The following is a 22,371-nucleotide window of genomic DNA, read 5'->3' on the forward strand; positions in this document are numbered from 1 at the left end:
AAATTCCAAAATTGAGAAAACGGCTAATTGCAAAATTGAATAAATTCAGAAGTTGAAAAATTTTACATTGAAAACTCTAAAAATTGACGAAACAAAAAACTGAAGCATTGAAAAATGCAAAATCAGATCTCGAAAAATAGAAAATTTTTAAAAATCGAGAAGTTACAAAATTGTAAAATCAAAGAATCGAGAAAATGCAAATAGAAAAATTGAAAAATATGTAGAACAATAATTAAAGCTTGAGAAACCCAAAAATGAAATCTTGAAAAACCAAAAATTAAACCAACAAAAAATTGTAAAAAAGAAAATTTGCAAATTAAAAATGGTAAATATCAAAAAATTAAAATACGAGAAATTGAAATACTGAAAAAATTCAGAAGTTGGAGCAACGGTTTGGTGGAAAATTTAAAACTCGAGTTAAATTGAAAAACCAGAAATTTATTTTCGGTATAAAATTTGTGAAAACAAAAAATTTGCTAAACAAGAATCGAAAAATGGAAAAATTGAAAAATGGGAAACTGTGGATGGAAAAATTGCAAAATTGAAAAAGTGAAAAAAAATAAACATCTGATAACTAAAAAATGTAAAATTGAAGAAACGAAAAATTTTTGAAATCTCAAAAAAATTAAAGAACATTCAACAGGATAAAAAAATGAAAATTAATACTTGAAAAATTAAGAATTCTAAAAATTGTAAGTCGAGACAAGACGATAAAGCGCAAAATTGTAAAAATAAAGAAATTACAAAATCTAAAAAATCTAAGTATTAAAAAATCGTGAATCTTAAGAAGCATTGAAAAATTCTGAAACACTCGAAAACCAAAAATTATGTAACAAAACAATGTAAAGCAAAAATGTACTAAATGAAAATCGAAAAATAATTGAAAAATCAGAAATGTCAAAAAATGGAAAATGTAAAAATCTAGAAATCAAAAAAGGGAAACATTAAAAATCGTGTCAGATTGATACACCAAAAAAAGTTGAAAAAGCGATTAATTGCAAAACTAAATGAAATCAAACTTTTAAATTGAAAACTCTTAAAAATTGAAAAAAACAAAAAACTGAAGCATCGAAAAAAATGAAAAATCGCAAGTCGAAAAAGTGCAAAATGAAAAATTTGGAAAAGCGAAAAATTCACAATTCCAATAATTAAAATTGGAGAAACTAAAAAATGAAATACTGAAAAATCAAAAATTAAAGTAACAAAAAATTGTAATAAGGAAAATTTGCAAAATAAAAATCGGAAATATCGAAAAATTAAACTTCGAGAAATTGAAAAACTGGAAGATAAAAAAACCTAAAACCGAAGAAATCAAAATTGAAAACTCGAAAAAACAAAAAACTGAAAGATAAAAAAAATGAAAAATCAAATGTTGGAGAATTGGAATATTTTATACCTGAAAAATCGAAAAGTCTAAAATATAACATATCTAAAACAAAACTAAATATGCGAAACATGTAACGGTAAACCAAAAATCGAAAATAAAATATGTATTAGAAAAATCTGAAAACAAAAAAATTCAGAAGTTGAAAAGACGAATAATTGAGACATTTTAAAATGAAACCTTTAAAAATTGGAAAAAACAAAAAACTGAAGCATCGAAAAAATGAAAAACCAAAAATTTAATGTGAGTATCTAAAAATTGTAAAAACAAAAACTTGCTAAAAATCGAAAAAGGGCTTAATTAATCGAAAAATAATTAAAAGTCGGGGGGTTTATAGAGTCCAAAATTGTAAAATTAAAAAATTAAAAAATGTAAGAACTAAAAAGTCGTAAATTTCAAGAAACATTGAAAAATTCAGAATTTGAAAAGACGAAAAACTTGAAAAAACAAAAACTGGAAGATCGAGAGAACGAAAAACAAAAGTTAAAAATTTTTGGAAGGATTTTAAAATTGAAAGCAACGAATAATTGAAAAATCGAAAAATTAAAACTCGAGAAACTAAATTTTAAAACATTGGAAAACCTAAAATAAAAGTAACAAAAAATTGAAAAATCGAGGAATCAAAAAACTGAAAAAATAAAAAGTCGTAAAATTGAAGAAGTTGAAAATTTTAAATTGAAAACTTTAAATATTGAAGTATCAAAAAGTTACAAAATTGTAAAATGAAAGAACCGAAAATTGAGAAATCGAACAATTAAAACTTGAGAAACGAAAAATGAAATCTTGAAAAACCAAAAATTAAAGTAACAAAAAATTGTAAAAAAGAAAGTCTGCAGAAGTTGAAACAGGAACGGTTGAGTGTAAAATTTAAAAAACGAAAAGATAGAAAAAACGAAAAATCAAACTTTAAATATTGTAAAATCGAAGAATGAAGAATAATTGCCAAATAGGAAAATTAAAAACTAGAAAAATAAATAATTAAAAAACCAAAAATGTGAAGTCGGTATAAAATTTGTAAAAGTCGAAAAATAGAATAATTGAAAAATTGGAAAAATCGAGAATGGAAAAATTGGAAAACTGAAGACACGAAAAATTTATGAATACTCGAAAAGTCAAACAACAAAAAAACAGAAGGATCTAGAAAGATAGTTGAAAACTTGACTAAAATAAACTTACAAAAAATCAATTTAAAAAAGAATAAAAAATCGTAAATTTTAAGAAACATTGATAATTTCAAAAATTAAACAACTGGATGGAGAATTGAAATGTTGTAAAATTGAAAAATTGAAAAGCCTGAAGTATAAAATACTTATGTATTAGAATAATCGAAAAATTGAAATTCAAAATTTGAAGGAGCAAATAATTGCGAGTGAGCAAGTAATTATAAAAAATTTGAAAAAAGAAAAATCAAAAGTTGAAAAATTCAAATGTTGAAAAAGCAAATCATTGAAAAATTCTAAGTTAAAACTCAAAAATTACAAATTGAAGAATTCAAAAATATATAAATATGTACAGTGAAAGCAATAATATTCGAATTCAGTAGTTTTCCCCCACCAAACCCATACTAAAAAAAATGTCCACCAAACAGCAAACCTCTTGCAGTATTTGGCACATGCGAAAGTGAAATATTAGCATACTTTGAATTCTGAATTGTTAAAGTTCCAACTGATAACCACATGAATCACATTACTCGGTTCAGGGTTAACACAGCACACCTGCAAACATTTACAAAGAGCTTTTGCTAAGCTCAAAACAAATCTGATTTACGTCCTAAAAATTTAAAAACCGCACAACTGTAATCCAAACACAACTGTGTTTACGCAAATGGAACAAATTACGCTACGCTACCATTTACATAAAATAATTATAATAACACTTGTTACCTCATTTCGGATAACAAGCGAAACCGAATCGAAACGACAGCTGTGAACTCCTTTTTCCAAATTCCTTATTACGTTATCGCACCACCTAGAGTAGGAGTCCCATTTCGATAAGAAAATTTGATTGATAGGTCGAAAACAAAGAAGGTCAGAAACCTCTTAAAACAATAAATAAAAGGTCAGGACAAGGACACGAATAATCTTCAAGTCGACGAAACAATGAAGATGGAAACGATAGAGTAAATAAGAACCGTGGCCTAGAACCAGCGAGACGACGGCATCGTTACCAAAATTGACACAAGTAAAGATTCAAGAACAAGATCTTGGCAAAATTTTTGACTTGGGTTATAAAATAGTCGATTATGTGTCTTCCGCGTCCGAAATATCCGCGTTTTATCGTCGAACTAGAAACTTATCGAGAACGGAACCGCACTGATTAATCTTAACAAGAAGAGAAAAATGACGATACTTAACCCACATCTGAGCACAAAGCGCTTGATGACATCAACAGACAATCCAGATGTACATGACGTAAAGCGGTGTAAAAACTGGGCTGACTGTAAATATGTGCGAGCATTTGGGGAAAACTTTCGGTTTCGGACGATTGTTGTGGAATCCTCGGATTACCAAATAACGTCTTCGGTTATACAACACTTTATGCTCTAGTTGCGGCGACACCAAACAATATGGCGCTTTCCTTTGTTTGGTCTTAAATGTCACGGCGAAAGTATGTGCTGCGAGCGACCGGGTAATCATGAGCTCGTTTACCTCGTAAAGCATTAAATTGTCTTTATTAGCGTTGTTGCTTTCTATTTGCAGCCGCGCCGGTGGGAATGTTTATGGCAGTGGGTTGCTAAACGCATCAAAAACAAGACCGAATTTTTAATACGGTTCTGGAAAAGCTGGAAAATTTGTCGTTTGGCTAACTGGTGTGGTTTTCTCTTGATGCTGTCTATCGTTGCTCTCTTCGTTTGCTAATTGCACCCCCTCCAACAATTTGATGACGACATCTCAAAATTTTGCGTGGTAAATTCTATTTAGATTTTACTTTTTATTTTCGAAACATAGATTTTTGTAAAAAAAAAATCAAAATCGTACGACAAAAATGAAAATTTATCTTTGAAAATGCAAACTCGAGAAAATGTACAGTCTTATTTTGTTTACATTTATAAGAGTTAAATTAATTAGTTTATAATTATTCACATTTATTTGATGGAAGACATATTTTTAAAAACATCTTGCTATCCTTGATGATTCGTCGTAAAAAAAAAATGGGAGAATTTTGGAGGTCTTTGATTTCATGTTGAAAAAACTTTCAAGAATCTATTTTATTTTAGAACGAATTTAAAAAGATCTGGACGTCTCCAGAATCTTAGGAGTCCTGGTGTTCTGCTTTTGAAAAAAAATTGGAAGGATCTTGAGATTCCTGCTGTTATATTTTCAAAATGTAAAAGAATCTTGAGTTCTGTTTTAAAGAATTTAAAAGAAATTTAAGGCCCCTGGGGCCGGTTTATAGAAAGGTGAATTAAATATTTAATCCTCGATTAATTTAACACTGGATTAAAATGTGGAATGGGAGCTCGTGATTGGTTAAAACATGCACGTCGCCTAGCAACGGACCTCAATTAAAAGTTAACAGCGAATTAACTTTAATTTCGGTTTCTATAAACCAGGTCCTGGTGTTTTAGTACAGAACGAATTTGAAAGATAGCATGATTGTTTGGTTTCTTTAAAATATGAACTAATCTGAAGACCCCTAGTGCCTTTTTTTAAGCATTTAAAAGAATCTTTGAAACGAAACTTTTGAAAAAAAATTTAAAGAATGATGGTTTCTCTAGTGTCTTTTTTTGAGGTGTCATTTTGGAAAAAAATTTAAGAATCTTAGAATTCCAAATGTTCTACTTTAAAGAATAAAAAAATAATAAGCCCCTGATTTATTTTAGGGTGAATTTGAAAGAATCTGGGAGGCACTTGGTGTTTTGTTTTTGAAAAAGTTAGGAGCAATTTGAGGGTCCTTAGTGTCGTTTTTTAAAAATTTTAATAGAATCGTAGTAGCCCCTGTTGTTTTATTAAAAAAAAATTGAAAGAATTTGAAGGTCCCTAATTTTTTAAGAATTTATAAGAATCTTTGGAGTCCCTGGACTCTTATTTTTGAAAAAGTTTGAAAGAATCTTGGTATTCTTGGTGTCTTTGAGAGTGTAAAAGAATTCCTGATTTCATTTTTTAAAAACTTTCACGAATCTTGAAGTTTCGAGTGTTAGGTTTAAGAATTTAAAAGAATCTTAATTTTTAATTTAATTTTGAAAATACGGGTGTTTATTTTAGAACGACTTTGAAAGAATCTCGGAGGGACTTGGTGTTTCGTTAAAGAAAATGGAAAGAACCTTGAGATCACTGGTGTCTTTTTTCAGAATGTAAAAGAATCTTGGATATTCCTGGTTTCATTTTGGAAAAATTTTCAAGCATCATAGAATTCCCAGTATTTTAATGAAAGTAAAATAGAACACTGGAAACCCTTAAGATTCCAAAGAATTTAAAAGAACTTAAAGCTCCTGGTGTTTTATTTTAGAGCAAATGTGAAAGAATCTTGAAGGCACTTGGTGTTTCCTTTCTTTAAAATTTGAAAGAATCTGAGGGTCCCTAGAATTTTTTTTAAGAATTGAAGAGATCTTAAGAATCCCTGGTGGTGTTTTCTTTTTGAAAAAATATTGAAAGAGTTTGGGGGGTCTCAGTGTCTTTTTTTAAGAATTTGAAAGAATTTTAGGAATCCCTGGACTCTTGTTTCTGAAAAAGTTTAAATGAATCTTGGTGTATTTGAAGCCTTTGAAAATGTAAAAGAATTTTGGAGATTCTTTATTTCATTTTTGAAAAACTTTCAAGAGTTTCGAGTGTTCTGTTGCAAAACATTCGAAAGAAATTTTTGGGCCCCTAGTGTTTTATTTTAGAATCAATTTGAAAAAATCTCCGGATCTCTAGTGTTATTTTTCAAGAGTCTAAAAGAATCTTGGTGTACGTGATGCCTTTTTAGGTATAAAAGAATTTTGGAGATTCTTGATTTCATTTTTGAAAAACTTTCAACAATCTTGGAGTTTCGAGTGTTCTGTTGCAAAACATTCAAAAGAAATTTTGCGCCCCTGGTGTTTTATGTTAGAACGAATTTGAAAGAATCTTCGGGTCTGTATACCTAGTTGTTTTTCGAGAGTTTAAAAGAATCTTGGAGGTCCCTGGTTTCATTTTGAAAAGACTTCAAAGGGTCTTTACTCTCGCGTCTTTTTTTATTAAAAAAAATAGTCAAACCCCTGGTGTTTATTTTAAAACGAGTTTTAAAGAATCTTCGGGTCCCTGGTGTCCTTTTTTAAGAATGTAAACGAATCTTGCAGATTCCTGGTTGCATTTTGGAAAAAAAATCCAGAATCTTAAATTTCAAGAATCTTAAGAATTCCCAGTGTTCTACTTTAAATAATGTAAAATAGAACATTCGGAACTCTTAAGATTCTAAAGATTTTAAAAGAACTTTTAAGCCCCTGGTGTTTTATTTTAGAGTGAATTTGAAGCACTTGTGTTCTGGGGGATCTCTAGTATCTTTTTTTGAGAATTTAAAAGAATCTTAGGATCCTCGAGACTTCTTGTTTTTCAAAAAGTTTGAAAGAATCTTGGTGTCCCTGGTGTCTTTATGAGAATGAAAAACAATTTTGGAGATTTCTGGTTTCATTTTGGAAAAACTTTGAAGATTATTAGAGTTGCGAATGTTATTTTAAAGAGTTTAAAAGAAATTTTAAGCCCTTGGTGTTTTATTTTAGAACAAGGTGAAAAGAAGCTTGAATACACTTGGTGTTTTCTTTTTTAAAAATTTGAAAGAATCTATGGGTCGCTAGTATCTTTTTTAAGAATTGAAGAGATCTTAAAAGCCCCTGGTGGTGTTTTGTTTTTGAAAAAAAAAATTGAAAGAGTCTGGGGGGTCGCAGTGTGTTTTTTTTTAAGAATTTGAAAGAATCTTAGGAATCCCTTGACTCTTGTTTTTGAAAAAGTTTGAAAGAAACTTGGTGTAGATACTGATGTCTTTGAGAATGTAAAAGAATTTTGGAGATTCTTGTTTTGATTTTTGAGAAAATTTCAAGAATCTTGGAGTTTGGAATGTTATGTTTTAAAGTGTTCAACAGAAATTTTGCACCCCTGGTGTTTTATTTTAGAACGAATTTGAAAAAATGTTCGGATCCGTAGTGTTGTTTTTCAAGTGTTTAAAAGAATCTTGGGAGGTCCCTGGTTTCATTTTGAAAAGATTTCAAAGAGCCTTTACTCACTGGTGTGTTTTTTTTTTATTCAAAAAATAGTTAAACCCCTGGTATTTATTTTAAAACGAGTTTGAAATAATCTCGAAGACACTTGGTGTTTCGTCTTTGAAAAAAAAAAAATTGAATGAATCTTCGGGTCCTTGATGTCTTTTTTTAAGATTGTAAAAGAATTTTGAAGATTCGTGATTTCATTTTGAAACAATTTTCAAGAATCTTAAGAGTTCCCAGTGTTCTCTTACTTAAAATAATGTAAAATAGAACAGTTGAAACTCCAAGTTTAATATTAGAGCGAATTTGAAAGAATCTTGGGGGCACTTGGTGTTATATTTCTTCTGGGGAATCTCTATTATCTTTTTAAGAATTTAAAAGAATCTTAAGAGCCCCTAGACTTCTTGTTTTTCAAAAAGTTTGAAAAAATTCTGGTGTCCCAGGTGTATTTTTGAGAAGGTAAAAGAATTTTGGAGATTTCTGGTTTCATTTTCGAAAAACTTTGAAGATTAATTTTAGAATTTCGAGTGTTATTTTAAAGAGTTTTCGAAATTTTAAACCGCTGGTGTTTTTTTATTATCTATTTTAATTTGAAAGAAGATTGTAGGTACTTGGTATTTTCTTTCTTTAAAACTTTAGTATCCTTTTTCAGAACTTAAAGGATGTTAATTCCCTCTGGTGTTTTGTCTTTGAAAAAAATTGAACGAATCCTAAGAATCTCTAGACTCTTGTTTTTGAAATTTTTTTTAAAGAATCTTGGTGTCCTTGATATCTTTGAGAATATAAAAGAACTTTTGACATTCTTGATTTCATGTTTGAAAAATTTTCAAGGATCTTGACATTTCGAGTATTCTGTTTTAAGGAATTCAAAAGAAATTTGGCGGTTTTTTTTTTTTTAGAATTAAAAAAAAGATCTCTTGGTGTTTTACTTTGGAACGAATTTGAAAAAATCTTGGAGGCACTTGGTTCTTCATTTTTGAAAAAAAAATTTAAGAACTTTGGGATCTCTGGCGTCTTTTTTGAGGATGTAAACGAGTATTAGAGATTCCTGATTTCATTTTGGAAGACCTTTCAAGAATCTTGAAGTTCCGAGTGTTTTATTTTAAAGATTTTAAAAGGAATTTTAAGCCCCTCGTATTTTAATTCAGAACGAATTTAAAAGAATTCACTTCGTGTTTTATTTGTTCAAAATTTAAAGAATCTGAAGGCCTCTTCTGCTTTTTTGATTAAGAATTTTGAAGAATCTTAGGAGCCCTTTTTTTTTTTTTTGAAAAATTTGAAAGACTATTAGAGTCCCTGGTGTCTTTTTGATAATGTAAAGAGAATTTTGGAAATTTCTGGTTTCATTTTGGAAAAACTTTGAAGATTCTTAGAGATGCGAGTGTTATTTTAAAGAATTTTTGAAAGAAATTTTACGCCTCTGGTGTTTTCTTTCTGTAAAATTTTAAAGAATCTGAGGGCTCACAGTGTCTTTTTTTAAGAACGTAAAAGAATCTTTGAAACGAGCACCTGATGTTTTATTTTTGAAAAGAATCTTAAAGATTCTTGGTTTCATTTTGGAAAAATTTTCAGAAATTTTGGTTCCCAGTGTTCTGTTTTAAAAAATTTAAAGGAACTTTTAAGCCTCTCATGTTTTATTTCTTTAAAATTTGAGACAATGTCAAAAGCTCCTGGTGTTTTGTTTTTGATAAAATTTGAAAAAATCTGAGGGATCTCTAGTAACTTTTTGAGAATGTAAAACAATTTTGAAGATCTTTAGTTATTTTAAAGAGTTTAAAAGAAATTTTGAGCTCCTGGTGTTTTATTTTTCAAAAAAAAAAAATGTAAAGAATTTTGATGTCCTTGGTGTCTTTCAGAATGTAAAAAAATTTTGGAGATTCTAAATTTCATTCTGAAAAACTTTCAAGATTCTTAGAGTTGCAAATGTTATTTTAGAGTTTAAAAAAATTGCGCCACTGGTGTTCTATTTTAGAACAAATTTGGTTTCATGTTGAAAAGAATTCAAAGAGTCTTAGAGTCTCGCCTTTTTTTTTAGAATTTAAAGGAAATTTGTTCTCTTGGTGTTTCGTTTTTGAAAAAAAAAAAAAATAAACAAAAATTGAAAGAACTTTGCCGCACCTCGTGCATTTTGTTGAGAATCTAAAATAATATTAGAGATTCCTGATTTCATTTTCGAAGACGTTTCAAGAATCTTGGAGCTCTGAGTGTTTTATTTTAGAGAATTTAAAAGAAATTTTACTTCGTGTCTTATTTACTCAAAATTTAAAAAAATCTGAGGGGCCCTAGTATATTTTTTTAAGTATTTAGAAGAATCTTCGAAACCTCTGGTGTTTTTGAGAATGTAAAAGAATCTTTGAGATTCCTGGTTTCATTTTGGTAAAGCTTTCTAAAATCTTGGAATTTCGAGTGTTCTATTCCAAAGAATTTAAAAGAGCTTTTAAGCCGTTGGTGTTTTATTTCTTTAAACTTCGAAAGAATCTTGGGGTCCCTGGTGTCTTTTTGAGAATTAAAAGAATTTTGGAAATTTCTGGTTTCATTTTGTAAAAACTTTCAAGAATTTTGAATTCAGAGTGTACTATTTTTAAAGAGTTTAAAGGAAATTTTAAACCCATGTGGTTTTATTTTAGAACGAATTTGAAACAATCTCGGAGGTACTTGGTGTTTTTTCTTTAAAAGTTGAAAAAATCTGAGAGTTCCAAGTGTCTTTTTAGAAAAACTCGAGGGATTTTAGGAGCCCCTGGTGTTTTGTTTTTGAAAAATCTAGGGTTCCCTAGTGAAGTAGAATTTAAAAGAATCTTTGGAGTCCCTTGGTGTTGAAAAAATTAAACAGTCTTGGGGTTCCTAGTGTCTTTTTTAAGAATTTAAGAGGATCTTACGTGTCCAGAGTTGTTTTTTTCACATTTAAAAAAAATGTGAGACTCCTTTTATTTTGGAACGAATTTAAAAGAATCTGAGAAGCGCTGGTGTTCTTTTTTAAATATTAAAAATAACTTTAGGGACCTGGTGTCCTTTTTCAGAACGCAAAAGAATCTTGGAGATTCTAGAAAAACTTTTCAAGAATTTTAGAGTTCCGAGTGTTCTATTTTAAAGAGTTTAAAAGAAATTGTGATAGAATCTGAGAATCTCCAATGTCTTTTTTAAGAATTAAAATAATTAATCTTGGGATTCCTAGTGTTTTATTTCAAAGATTGTGTAAAATAATCTTGGAGCCTCCTGGTGTGGTTTTTGAAAATTCTTAGGGTTCCTAGTGTCTTTTTTGAATGTAAAAGTATCTTACAGTTTCGTGATTTCATTAAAAAAAATTTAATTTTTAAGTTCCAATTTTTTTTATTTTTTTTATTTATTTTTTTTTTCAAGAATCAAAAGAATTGTGGAGGCACTTGTTATTTTATTTCTCTAAAATTTGAAACAATTTGGGCCCCCTAGTGTTTTATTTTAGAACTACTTAATATAATTTTATTATAAATTGATGTCGAGAATATTTAACCCTGCGTGTCCAAATTTTCGTACAATCTTCCATTAATCCACGTTTTTTTGAAAGCTGCTTTTCTCTACTTTCCTTTCTTGTTCTTTTCCATTACTTATTAATTTTTTTCTTTTGATTCTACATTTTTCGTGGCATCAACTACTACCGGTGTCGTTTTTAATATTTTTGTTGCCATATCATTTAACTAAAATTTTACCACACAAAAACCATCATTCTCAGAACAAATCAGTCAATCGCAGTAATTGACACCTTTTTCCGGCTTCTTCTTTCCCATTCCGCGATACGAGTGAAAGGCGATTTGGATGAAGAATCACCATCTCGTCTCACAATTGATAAACCTCAAATATTCGATTACGGCCGATATCAAATTACTCGCGTAACGATTCCTGGTTTCTTTTTGCCCGTTTTTCATTTCTTCAGAACCGCATTCGTTCCATTTATGTGGTTTTCACACAAACTGTCAATTAATTTGATCCGAGATGAATGACTGCATGGGTTTTTTGCGCTTTGGCGCAAACTCTCGACGATGCAACATTATGTAACTCCGAACGCCTTTAATGAGACGAAATTTACCTAATTAGCCTCTAAATAATCGAGGTTTCTTCCATTTAATTGGTTGGTATTTGCTGTGGATCTATTATAGAATAAGGTCATCGAGCCGGCTAGAATTTCAGCGGGCTGGAAGACAAAGGAGTTGCATAAAATGTGTGAAATACGTGTTTTAGTAATTGGTGAATGCATTTTTGTTAATAGTTTGGTGTTAACAACACCTGTGTTTTGTATTCTAACAGTTGATCTATTTTTGGTCTTGGATATTGGAAATGACTAAGCGCTGAACACATTGACATTACCGTCAAGGTTTTTGTTTTTGTGTGGACTTATACTTATTTGAAATTTAAGTTGACCTTTCTTTCAAACGTGTTTTAGGTTTTAATTATTTTGCTTTTATTACTATTTAAAATAAATTGACTTTTTTTGACTTAATCAACCAAATTGGGCAACTTTGGTAATTGTTTTATGGCAAGTTGACCTTCCTTGTCAATTTTGCCAATTTAAACAAATATTCGAGGGAAGTTGCTAGGGCGAAGTCATATCGCACAATATAGCTTCCATTATCCTCCTCAACATCGCCTGCTCAAAATCTTCTTATAAAAACCGAGTCATCATTACTGTGAACTCGTTTCGTTTTTTTCCCAATTTCTATTTCCTCCGACTCTTATCCATCAGAATTCCATATCAATTTAATTATCTCTAACATGTGAAACTGGGCAAAAAATATTGAGGCTACTAATGGTCAGGCAATTAATTTAATCAAAACTCGAATTTGTTTCATTTAAATTTCTATCTCCTATCTGTGTATTCTCTAATTTAATAGGACGAGATCGAAACTTGTTTCGATATTGTTAACAATAATGAAAAGTTTTTTTTGGCGATACAAAAAAAGTAAACAAATTGGCACATTTGTTAGGCTTCCGACATCAAATAACTTTTCCAAACACGTTTTAACAGCACTTTCTCGATTTACTAACGCGAAAATCGGTTTGTAAGTCGCGGCAATCGTATTATTAGGCGCGAGATATTGGAATTTAGAAAGCTAGACTGAATTAAATTTGCATTTTCAGTTTTTTGTTGAAATTCCGAATAATTTAAGTGAGACGATATTTCGTGGTGTTATGTGTGCACGGATAACGAATCTGCAACAATTAAATAATAGAATTTGTACATATTCATAGAAACGCGGGACTTTACTGGACGTGTGAGCAAATTGCGGCTCGAGCGCAGCGAGCATTAACAATATCATTTAGTTTATTATTATTGATACTATACATTATCATTTAAAGGTGAATGTTGTTATAATCAGAGCATCTAAGAAATTGTTGTTTTATTCACTAGTTGAAAAAAATGACTCGCTTTCGACTCGTGAGAGTAATTCTGTTTGTGTGGAAAAAATGCACATTAATTTTTAAATACAATGATATCGTTTTTTGTTTCGTGTGGCTGTTTCGTTTAAAAAGTATAGCAGAACTTGTAACTTTTGGGTGGAACAGCCTGTATATTTGAAAATAATTTTAAATTGTAGTTCTAAATAGAACGCATTTAAATGTTTACTTGTTCCAGTTAATTTGGAATGCTTTGTTTTGATTATAAAACTGGGTAGAATTCTAGATTTAAAAAGAAGTTTTTTTCGAAATTTATAAAGTTTCCTTATGGCGCAATTCGTACAAATATCGTTAATGAGCAAGACCAAGAGCAGAAGCCCCAGAATCAGCCCTGGGTCACACCAGACGTAAAATTTTGTAATAACATCACTTTCGAGTTTCCTCGTTAACTAAGATACTAACAACTGAAGTAAATATTCATAGATATAAAAAGAATTAAGTTTATTCACCTAACGCCCTCGAAAAGTCGATGTAATTACCGGCAGCGTGGGTTTTTTCATTAAGAAAATTACTTAGAATTGTGTAAATAAACAAAGATTAGACGATACACATCTATCTTTTACAAAACTGTGTTGGTTGGATCATACAGGGTGGCCAAAAAATTACGGATTGGCTCGATGGTATAATATAAATTTCTATTTCAGTGTTTTCTTTTTTTTTAGTATTTACTAGTATATTGAAAGTGATAGTTATTGTAATTTCTAATTTTTTTGTGAGAAATATCAACATATTAAGACAAGAGAACAAAATTGTCTTTTTAGATTTTTTTATAAACACTCTGTATATTAAAATTTGATTTTATTGACAATACAAAGTACGTTCTTCTGTTTATCTCTCCATAAAATATAGCAACAAGTTTTTAAATAACATTATTGTGATTTTTTTTTTTGATGAACTGGAATGACCTGGCAACGTCGCATCGGAATTTCAAAAATAAACAATGGTTATTTGATAGTCAGAGTATATCAAAGATATAGGATGTTCTATTAAAAAAAAATAGTTACATGTTATATCTCAAAAACAATACTCTGTATAGTTGCAAATAAATTTAGAGTGTGCTGCTGTCAGAACAATGCAACTTTGGTTTCTAACTTTTTTTGTTATTTCTACTTCATGAATCATGATATATTAAAAACCGCCCGCTTAGTGACTCACCCTGTATATTGTTGTACATGGTGTTTTTTTTATCTTCTGATCTAGTCACCCAAGAACTTGTTGACAAAACAAAATGCGAAAATGAAAGGAAAGCACGATTGAGGTTATGTTAAAGCACATTGTATGTTCCAAGAGACGACATAAGTTAGTGACGTAATGGACAGCAAAAACTAGATCAGGAAATTTAAAAAAATCGCCCGGTACATGACCCACAATCCGCTCATCCAGTAAATATCTAAAGACTTAAATAATTATTGCAGTATTTTACTTTTTTGGGAGAAATATCGACATATTAAAAGAAAAAGAACAAAAGTATTTTTTAGATTTTTTTATAAACACTCTGTATATTAAAATTTGGTTGAATTAATAACATAACAAAATGCGTACTTCTGTTTATGTCTCGATCTCGATAAAATATGGCAACACAGTTTTAAAAAACATTATTGTGATCGGAATTTCAACAGTAAACAATAGTTATAAACGAAGGCAATCAGACTTTGTAAAAATATATAGTATGTTTCATTAAAAAAAAAAAAACTAGTTACTTTTTACGCCTCAAAAACAACAGCATCTAACTTTTTTTGTTTCTTATAATTCATAAAATATTAATGACACCTTGTATATTGTTGTATCGGCTGAATTTTTAAATTTCTGTTCTAGTCATCCAAGAATTTGTTGGCAAAACAAATCTGACCGAAAAGTATGTCGTAACTTGACTTGCGAAAATGAAAAGAAAGCACAATTGAGGTTATGTTAAAACACGTATGTTCCAAGAGATGACTTACGTAATTTAGTGACGTAATGGGCAGCAAAAACTAGATCAGAAATTAAAATAAAATCACCCGGTACATGACCCACGATCCGTTCCTCCAGTAAATATTTAAAAACTTAAATAATTATTGCATTATTTTACTTTTTTGGAAAAAATATCGACATATTGAAAGAAAGAGAACAAAAGTGTCGTTTAATTTTTTTTTTTTTGTAAACACTATATTAAAATTCGGTTTCATTAAAAAGCATTTATTTCTCGATAAAATATCGTAATACTGTTTTAAATAACATTATTGTGATTTTTTTTCTGTGAACTGGAGTGAATTTCAAAAATAAACAATAGTTATAAAATCTACAACGAGGCCAATCAGAGTTTGTAAAAATACATAGGATGTGTTAAAAAAAAAACTAGTTACATGTTACGCCTCAAAAATAACACTCTGTATAGTTGAAAATAAATTTTGTGTATGCGACTGACTTCTAATTTTTTTTTTATATCTCTTATTCATGATATATTAGAGACCGCGCACTTAGTGAGTGACTCTGTATATTGTAATATTGTCCGATTTTTGAAATTTCTTATCTAGTTATCCAAGAATTTGTTGAAAGAGCAAAGTTGGCCGAAAATTATGTCGTAATAACCAATAAGAACTACATATATATGAAAATATTAAAATCTAAACTATAAATTTTAAAAATATGATTTTTCAATGATGTACTTTAAAAAATGTATAGAACCTAGGTTATATATAATTTAAAAAAATTATAAAAAGCGGCAAATTTTACTTTTTTTGTAGTATTTAAGTTAAGTAAGGTTAACTTTTTTCTTATATTTCTTATAAGCAAGCAGTAACCCCGCCCACCTACTTCATTCTAGTAACCACTCTTAATATTCTTCAGTCGTATCTTTGAAGTACTAGTACCGCCCACCCGCCCTCTATTTTCTCAAGCGGAGTCATTTGCCAAATTCAGTCTCATCTTATCAAATAGTAGCCCCGCCCCACCCGCCCACTGTTTAACTACTTGCCAAGATAAGACTGACTTTGCCAAATTCTACCCTTTATTTTCTTAGAGGGTATGTCATTTGGCAAAATCAGTCTTATCTTGGTAGGTACTGGCCCCGCCCACCCGCCCTTTATTTTCTGAGAAGGTATGTTATTTGGCAATATCAGTCTTGTGTAGGCAATTACTAGCCCCGCCCACCCGCCCATATTTTTTTAGAGGATATGCCGTTTGCCAAAATCAGTCTAATCAGTCTTACAGTGTGTTTCCAAGTTTAGAAGATCAATCTCAAGTCGATGTCATTTATACCGACTTTACAAAGACAGCTGATCAAATTGACCAGAATATTCTGTTTAGAAAGCTTGTAAACTTTGGTGTCACTTCTAAATTGTTAAGCCTTTTTCGATCCTATCTGACAGTCCGAACGAACAAAAAAGTCATCACATTTGAGATGAGGGTGGGTGGGCGGGGTTTATATTTTTCCTTTTTTTCTTAATATATGAATGTAGTTTTCTATTCACGACAAGAAATTATCATTATTATTAGATCTTTCTTATTTATTGCCATTTTTGTTAATTGGAGAGACCAACATATTTTCCACAACAAAAGAATATTTTTGATTTCAAAAATAAATCGAAAATTATTGAGAGAAAATTACGGTCTGTATTTACAGTTATCTCATTATTAATTTTTAATAACACGATTAAAATTCTCTTATATTATTATAATAGCTTGCGTTTCATCTTTAGTTTTGATTTAATAGAAAACGTAAACTACGGAAAGTACTACTTTCTTTTTAAGCGTTAGGTCTTTGATAAATATTTTATAAGATTTTGTAAGATTCTTTAGAAAAATGTTCATTATACATCAGTTACCTCTTGACAGGGCTTGTCTAGACCTAACTTGTCTTGACCTGACTTGTCCTGACCTGACTTGTCCTGACCTGACTTTTGGTGACCTGACTTTTCCTGACCTGACCTGACACAAAGTACTCATTTTACTCTACTACAAACCCTGAAATACTTGTTTCTTCGTATTCGTGAGATGTATACGATTTCAACCTTGTATTATATATGTATAATAGTATATTATTTTAATACCATAGTCAAATTCTCTAAAATTTTTAATGAAAAACTATGCAAACTCGCTTTTCTTCGAAAGTACCCGTCTTCGGAATTTAAAAAGTGCCTCGTCCGCTTCGCGAAACATCCGGACGAAATCTCTCCCCGCAGGGAGCTCCGCTAGTTCCGATACTGTTCACTCCGCCATAAAATTAATACACACACTCCGCTTTCTCCCTCCGCGGCCTGCAAACCTCCGCATTAATCGCGTTATCACCCGCACGAGAAACCAACGCAACGCTCAGCCATCCAGAAAACAGGCCAGCAGCAACGCCTCGGTTCCACAGCTCTTCCTCACACTCGACTCTGTGCAGAAAATGAAGATCAAACACTACCCGGGCAAGGCGGTGGTCAACGATCCCGCTTGGCTGGAGATGGACATCTCCAACGACATCCGCGGCCGCCAGTACGAGGCCAACTGGGAGGACGCCCAGAGGAACCTCTCCAGCACCAGCAGCTCGGGCTCCAACTCATGGGACAAGTACAGCGAAGGTACCCTTTCGTCGAAACTGGGCCAGTACCAGAACATGCTCGACGAGCTGGCGCAGGAGGAGCAGCTGTACGCGGTACCCAAGAAGGAGAAGATGAAGTACCACAGCGAGAAGTGTCTAGCGAGGATTAATGGCAACATGGCGAACTACTATTTACCGTCGCAGACGAAGGTGCAGCGGAGCCGCAGCGTGAAGGAGGAGAAGCCGAAGCCGAAGCCCAGGTACTTGGTGGACGCGAGGCAGAGCCGGTACTATCTTAACCCAGAATTAGGTTTATTATATGTGTTAGTAAATGTCGAGGGGTAAGATGGTGTCGGTTCTCCCGGTTCGGGTTCAAATTTTTGCAACGGTTTTGCTCCGCAAGGACCAAGCTCCCGCCCAGCAGCGACGAGAAGTTCAAGAACGTCATCAACGACCTCGAGAAACAGATCAAGTCGGTGAGGTTCGACGACGAGAGCGACGGAGGTGTCACGGAGCGGGTGAGCGAGTGGGTTGACGACCAGAACAAGCACATTTTGGGCGACACAGTGCTGACCCTCACCGAAGAAGTACCCAAGAAGGTACGCCAGCGGATTCCGCCGCGGAACCTCACGCCGTCGCCTTCGGAAGTCAGCGAAGAAACCCCGGCCCAAACCGACGAACAAATCTACAATTTGTACAAAAGTGGGGTGGAAGCACCCAGTACTACCGCGAATAAGAGTGACTTTTTAATTCCGAGACCTAAATTGATAGTTCCTGTGCATACGTACGCGGTGCGGAGAAGAAGGACGGGGAATCTGCAGTGCAAGAGCGAAGAGGTGGTCAAGAGCGATTCGGGTGAGTTGTTTTTTTGGACGGGGATTCGGAGGTCTTCCTACGTACTTGTCTGGGCGCTGCCGAGAATTTCCATTGTGGGTGTGGCGGCGCTAAATGGCCGCTTTGTTGCGGGAAAAAATGACAGTTTGCGAAAGACGTTACAGGAATTCGGTGGGTTGGCCTGGTCGGGGTAATGATGGGTTGGGTGGGAAGGATGGATGAGAGATTTTGTAATGTTTGCAATATAAATAACGTCGTGTTGCAAGTGGTCATTACCGGAGGTACTGTATGATCAAGGCACTAAGTCATGAGTACTCTACGACCATGCAAAATAAACGAAAACATTAACACTTAGAGTTGAAATAGTGGTACCACGTTGCCTAAGTACCTGTACAATACATAAATTAAAATGGAACTTTATTTTTAAGATGTCAAAATCATCGCTCCAACAATTCCCGTTCGACCATCCTCGACAAAAACTCAATCAAGCTCTTCGCCCGCAGCGAGCCATCCGTTGTCTGCACGTCGAGACAGCAACCAGACGCTCCCAACCAAATCGATTCCTCTTTCCCATCACCTTTAACCATAATCCAGCAATTAACCGTAATGACGGTCCCGCGGGCCTGCACGCTTAAAAAAGCTATCGGTGATTCGGTGTCTCGCCGACAACCGGTGCACTTGCTTTATTTGTATTGTAGGGAATTAACGATGATGTTATGTGCTGTGCTGCCGGTCGGTGCTGCGCTCCACCGAGAAATTACTTACGTTGCAGGCGACGGAAATTTATCGAGCCGGTCGTGTCGTGCGGACGCATGATAGATGGTCTTGTTCGATAATGCCGTCGGCTGGGTAGCGCGTTCTTCATGCTGTCGACGAGGAGACTTCGACGGGCGATCACGACGGAAACGCAGGAAGTGCGATTAATTTCACGCAGTCGGGTTTCTACCGTTACAAGTCATAAGTAAAAAACGGATTTTAGGCTAAAAAAGCGATTTTTATTGCCGCTTCAATCCATGAACCCCTCTTGTCAGAACAGGTTCTGGAGGCAATGGACAAACCGGTAAGGCTTTCCGGAAGGCTTGGATCCTCAAATGCGCGTTAAAAAATAGTTTCTTTACGTTGGAAATTAAACCATTGACGTCTTCATATTGATTCTGGATGACTTCAGCTACTAAACTTAAGGCGTGAGCGAAACAGTATGCAGCGCCGTCCGTTAGTATATCTGTATTATTATATTTGAATTAACATTATCATTTAAAAAATTGGGTCACAGAGCAAATTTAAGTTCGCTTTACATCAGTTTACTTACCTTATCACATACCAAAATTGCAAATTTGCCCTAATTATGCAACAATGTTGATACAACCTTGCAACCGTGCATTGGTAAATATAACCAACCTGATTGACGCTACTAAGATACAATTTGAACACTAATGCAAGCGAAGTTAATTTAAATCCATCCTTGAAAAATGGATTTTTTTATAATTTATAGAATATTTGCAACGTATTGCCCATTAGAATTTGTAGTTTCACCTACTCAGTTTCTCTCCAAAAATAACCACCACTTTTAAGCCTAATAAAACAATATACTATTCTCAGATGCACATTTATATAAAACTTTCATGCATTTGCCTACAACTAAATAAAATGAACGATGTTTGACCTAAAATCCCCTTTTTAATCGATATCCCTGCTCTGATGCCAAGTTTGTAAAATCGCTTGTACCTCCTACGTCTATGTCTGTTTTGTTGCTTTTTTCTTTTCCATGTCCTCTAGCTTTCGTACCCACATCATTTTTTTCTTCAGTCACTTTGTTTTTGCAAGTATCGGTGAAAGAATCTTGTGATGTTCTCTTTATCTTTTGTCCCAAATGTTTGAGTCCAGTAATTGTCTTAGAGATTCCACTTTTTTCTGTGAAAGGCTTCATCACCCCATCACTCAGTTTCCAAATTATTAAATTCGCCTCAGAATTTTACTATCCTATCTAATTTTATATATCCGATGTATTTTTTCTGTTCTTGTGTTCCGGAAAGCGAAAGTGGCTGCACGTCCTACAATCCCAAGCAATTTTTTCGGTCTCTGGGATCGAATTTTATATTTTCCGAAAAAAAAAAACGGAAATTACGACCTTCATTGTTCGACCATTCAGATTTTTGGAACAATTGCTCTCTTCATATATTTCGAACTTTAAACCTTGTAAAATTTCGTCTTTAATGTTTAATGAATGATATTTTTTAGAATCATTGTGAAAGTATAGTTTTTTTTTTTTTTTGGAATTAGATCCCAAATATCCAGTGTTCTGCTTCTTCTGTTTTGTGCCGCCTGTGACAGAATACTTTCTAAATCTTCTAAATATATTACATCAACCAAGATTTATTTTCGTCTTCCTTCTTTTTTTTTGTCTTCAGTAATATGGTATCTGTATTTTTTTCTGTTTCTATTAATTGTGTTTGTAGTCATTTACACTGTAGTCATGACAAATTTAAGCTCTTTAAGCAACTCCTAAAAATTTCTTTGATACTGAACTTGGGCTACACTATCGAAACTTGTCACAATTTGTTTCTTTTTGAATGAACCTTAAAACACTCCTAAAACCCCCGATAAACTTTACTGAGTCCAGTCTTGTATTGAAGTCCAAAAATTTTAGGCTTCTTGTTAAATTGAACCCTTCCATAATCTTGCTTTCAATTTTCGAATGGTATAGAATTTCATGAAATATTGAGAGTCCTGGTAATTTTTTTCTTGAACTAAGTATGTATCCCAAATATTCAACGCAATATTTTGTGTTTTTTTTGTCGTCTTTGATAGGAATACTTTGTAAACGTTCTAAATATACATCAACTAACATTTCTTTCTCTTCCTTCTTCTGTTGTCTTCAGTGATTTGGTGCGTACCTATTTTTTTTTTTTGGTCATTGGTTAAATCTTTCACATTTCTCAAAATGGTTGGTCCTGGATGAATACTGTCTTTTCCAAATATTATTTTCAATTGTTGGCCATCATTTACGCGGTAGTCATGACAAGTTTAACTTGTTTGAGCAGCTTCTAAAAAAATTGTAGTACTGAACTTAGTATACAACATCAAAACTTCATAGAATTTGGTTCTTTTTGAATGAACCTTAATGAATTGAAATTCCTGATAAACTGTTCGCAAAGCCCAAAAATTTCAGCCTTCTTTTCAAACTGAACCCTTACAGACTCTCGTTTTGAATTTTCGAATGGTGTAAATTTTCATGAAAACTTCCCCATTTTTACGATTTTGATACTGAATTTAGTATACACCATCGATACTTCATAGAATTTGGTTCTTTTTGAATGAACCCTATTGAATTGAAACTCCTGATAAACTGTTCGCAAAGCCCAAAAATTTCAGCCTTCTTTTCAAACTGAACCCTTACAGACTCTCGTTTAGAATTTTCGAATGGTGTAAATTTTCATAAAAACTTCCCCATTTTTACGATTTTGATACTGAATTTGGTATACACCATCGAAACTTCATAGAATTTGGTTCTTTTTGAATGAACCCTAATGAATTGAAACTCCTGAAAAACTGTTCGCAAAGACCAAAAATTTCAGCTTTCTTTTCAAACTGAACCCTTACAGACTCTCGTTACAATTTTCGAATGGTGTAAATTTTCATGAAAACTTCCCCATTTTTACGATTTTGATACTGAATTTGGTATACACCATCGATACTTCATAGAATTTAGTTCTTTTTGAATGAACCCTAATGAATTGAAACTCCTAATAAACTGTTCGCAAAAACCAAAAAGTTCAGCCTTCTTTTCAAACTGAACTCTTACAGACTCTCGTTTTGAATTTTCGAATGGTGTAAATTTTCATGAAAACTTCCCCATTTTTACGATTTTGATACTGAATTTGGTATACACCATCGAAACTTCATAGAATTTGGTTCTTTTTGAATGAACCCTAATGAATTGAAACTCCTGAAAAACTGTTCGCAAAGACCAAAAATTTCAGCTTTCTTTTCAAACTGAACCCTTACAGACTCTCGTTACAATTTTCGAATGGTGTAAATTTTCATAAAAACTTCCCCATTTTTACG

The 22,371-nt window shown here is 32.5% G+C and overlaps 1 protein-coding gene across 5 annotated transcripts in view; it reads left to right on the forward strand.

Annotated features, from left to right (window-relative positions):
- The window catches only part of LOC135123375 (cGMP-dependent protein kinase, isozyme 2 forms cD4/T1/T3A/T3B-like), a 368,990-nt gene that overhangs the window by 321,407 nt on the left and 25,212 nt on the right, over positions 1 to 22,371 (forward strand). Inside the window, exons 2-3 of one of the 5 annotated variants that reach the window (XM_064047973.1) lie at positions 17,335 to 17,732; positions 17,876 to 18,327. The exons of the other annotated variants lie outside the window; for them this stretch is intronic. Coding sequence (XP_063904043.1) covers positions 17,338 to 17,732; positions 17,876 to 18,327 — 847 coding nt within the window. The 5' untranslated portion in view covers positions 17,335 to 17,337. The remainder of the gene's footprint in view (positions 1 to 17,334; positions 17,733 to 17,875; positions 18,328 to 22,371) is intronic. 5 annotated transcript variants of the gene reach the window in all.

Source organism: Zophobas morio, unplaced genomic scaffold (assembly GCF_036711695.1).
Source record: "Zophobas morio isolate AGI-343-1 ecotype UQ-CSIRO unplaced genomic scaffold, CSIRO_AGI_Zmor_V1 ptg000006l, whole genome shotgun sequence".
Classification (NCBI taxonomy): Eukaryota; Metazoa; Arthropoda; class Insecta; order Coleoptera; family Tenebrionidae; genus Zophobas; species Zophobas morio.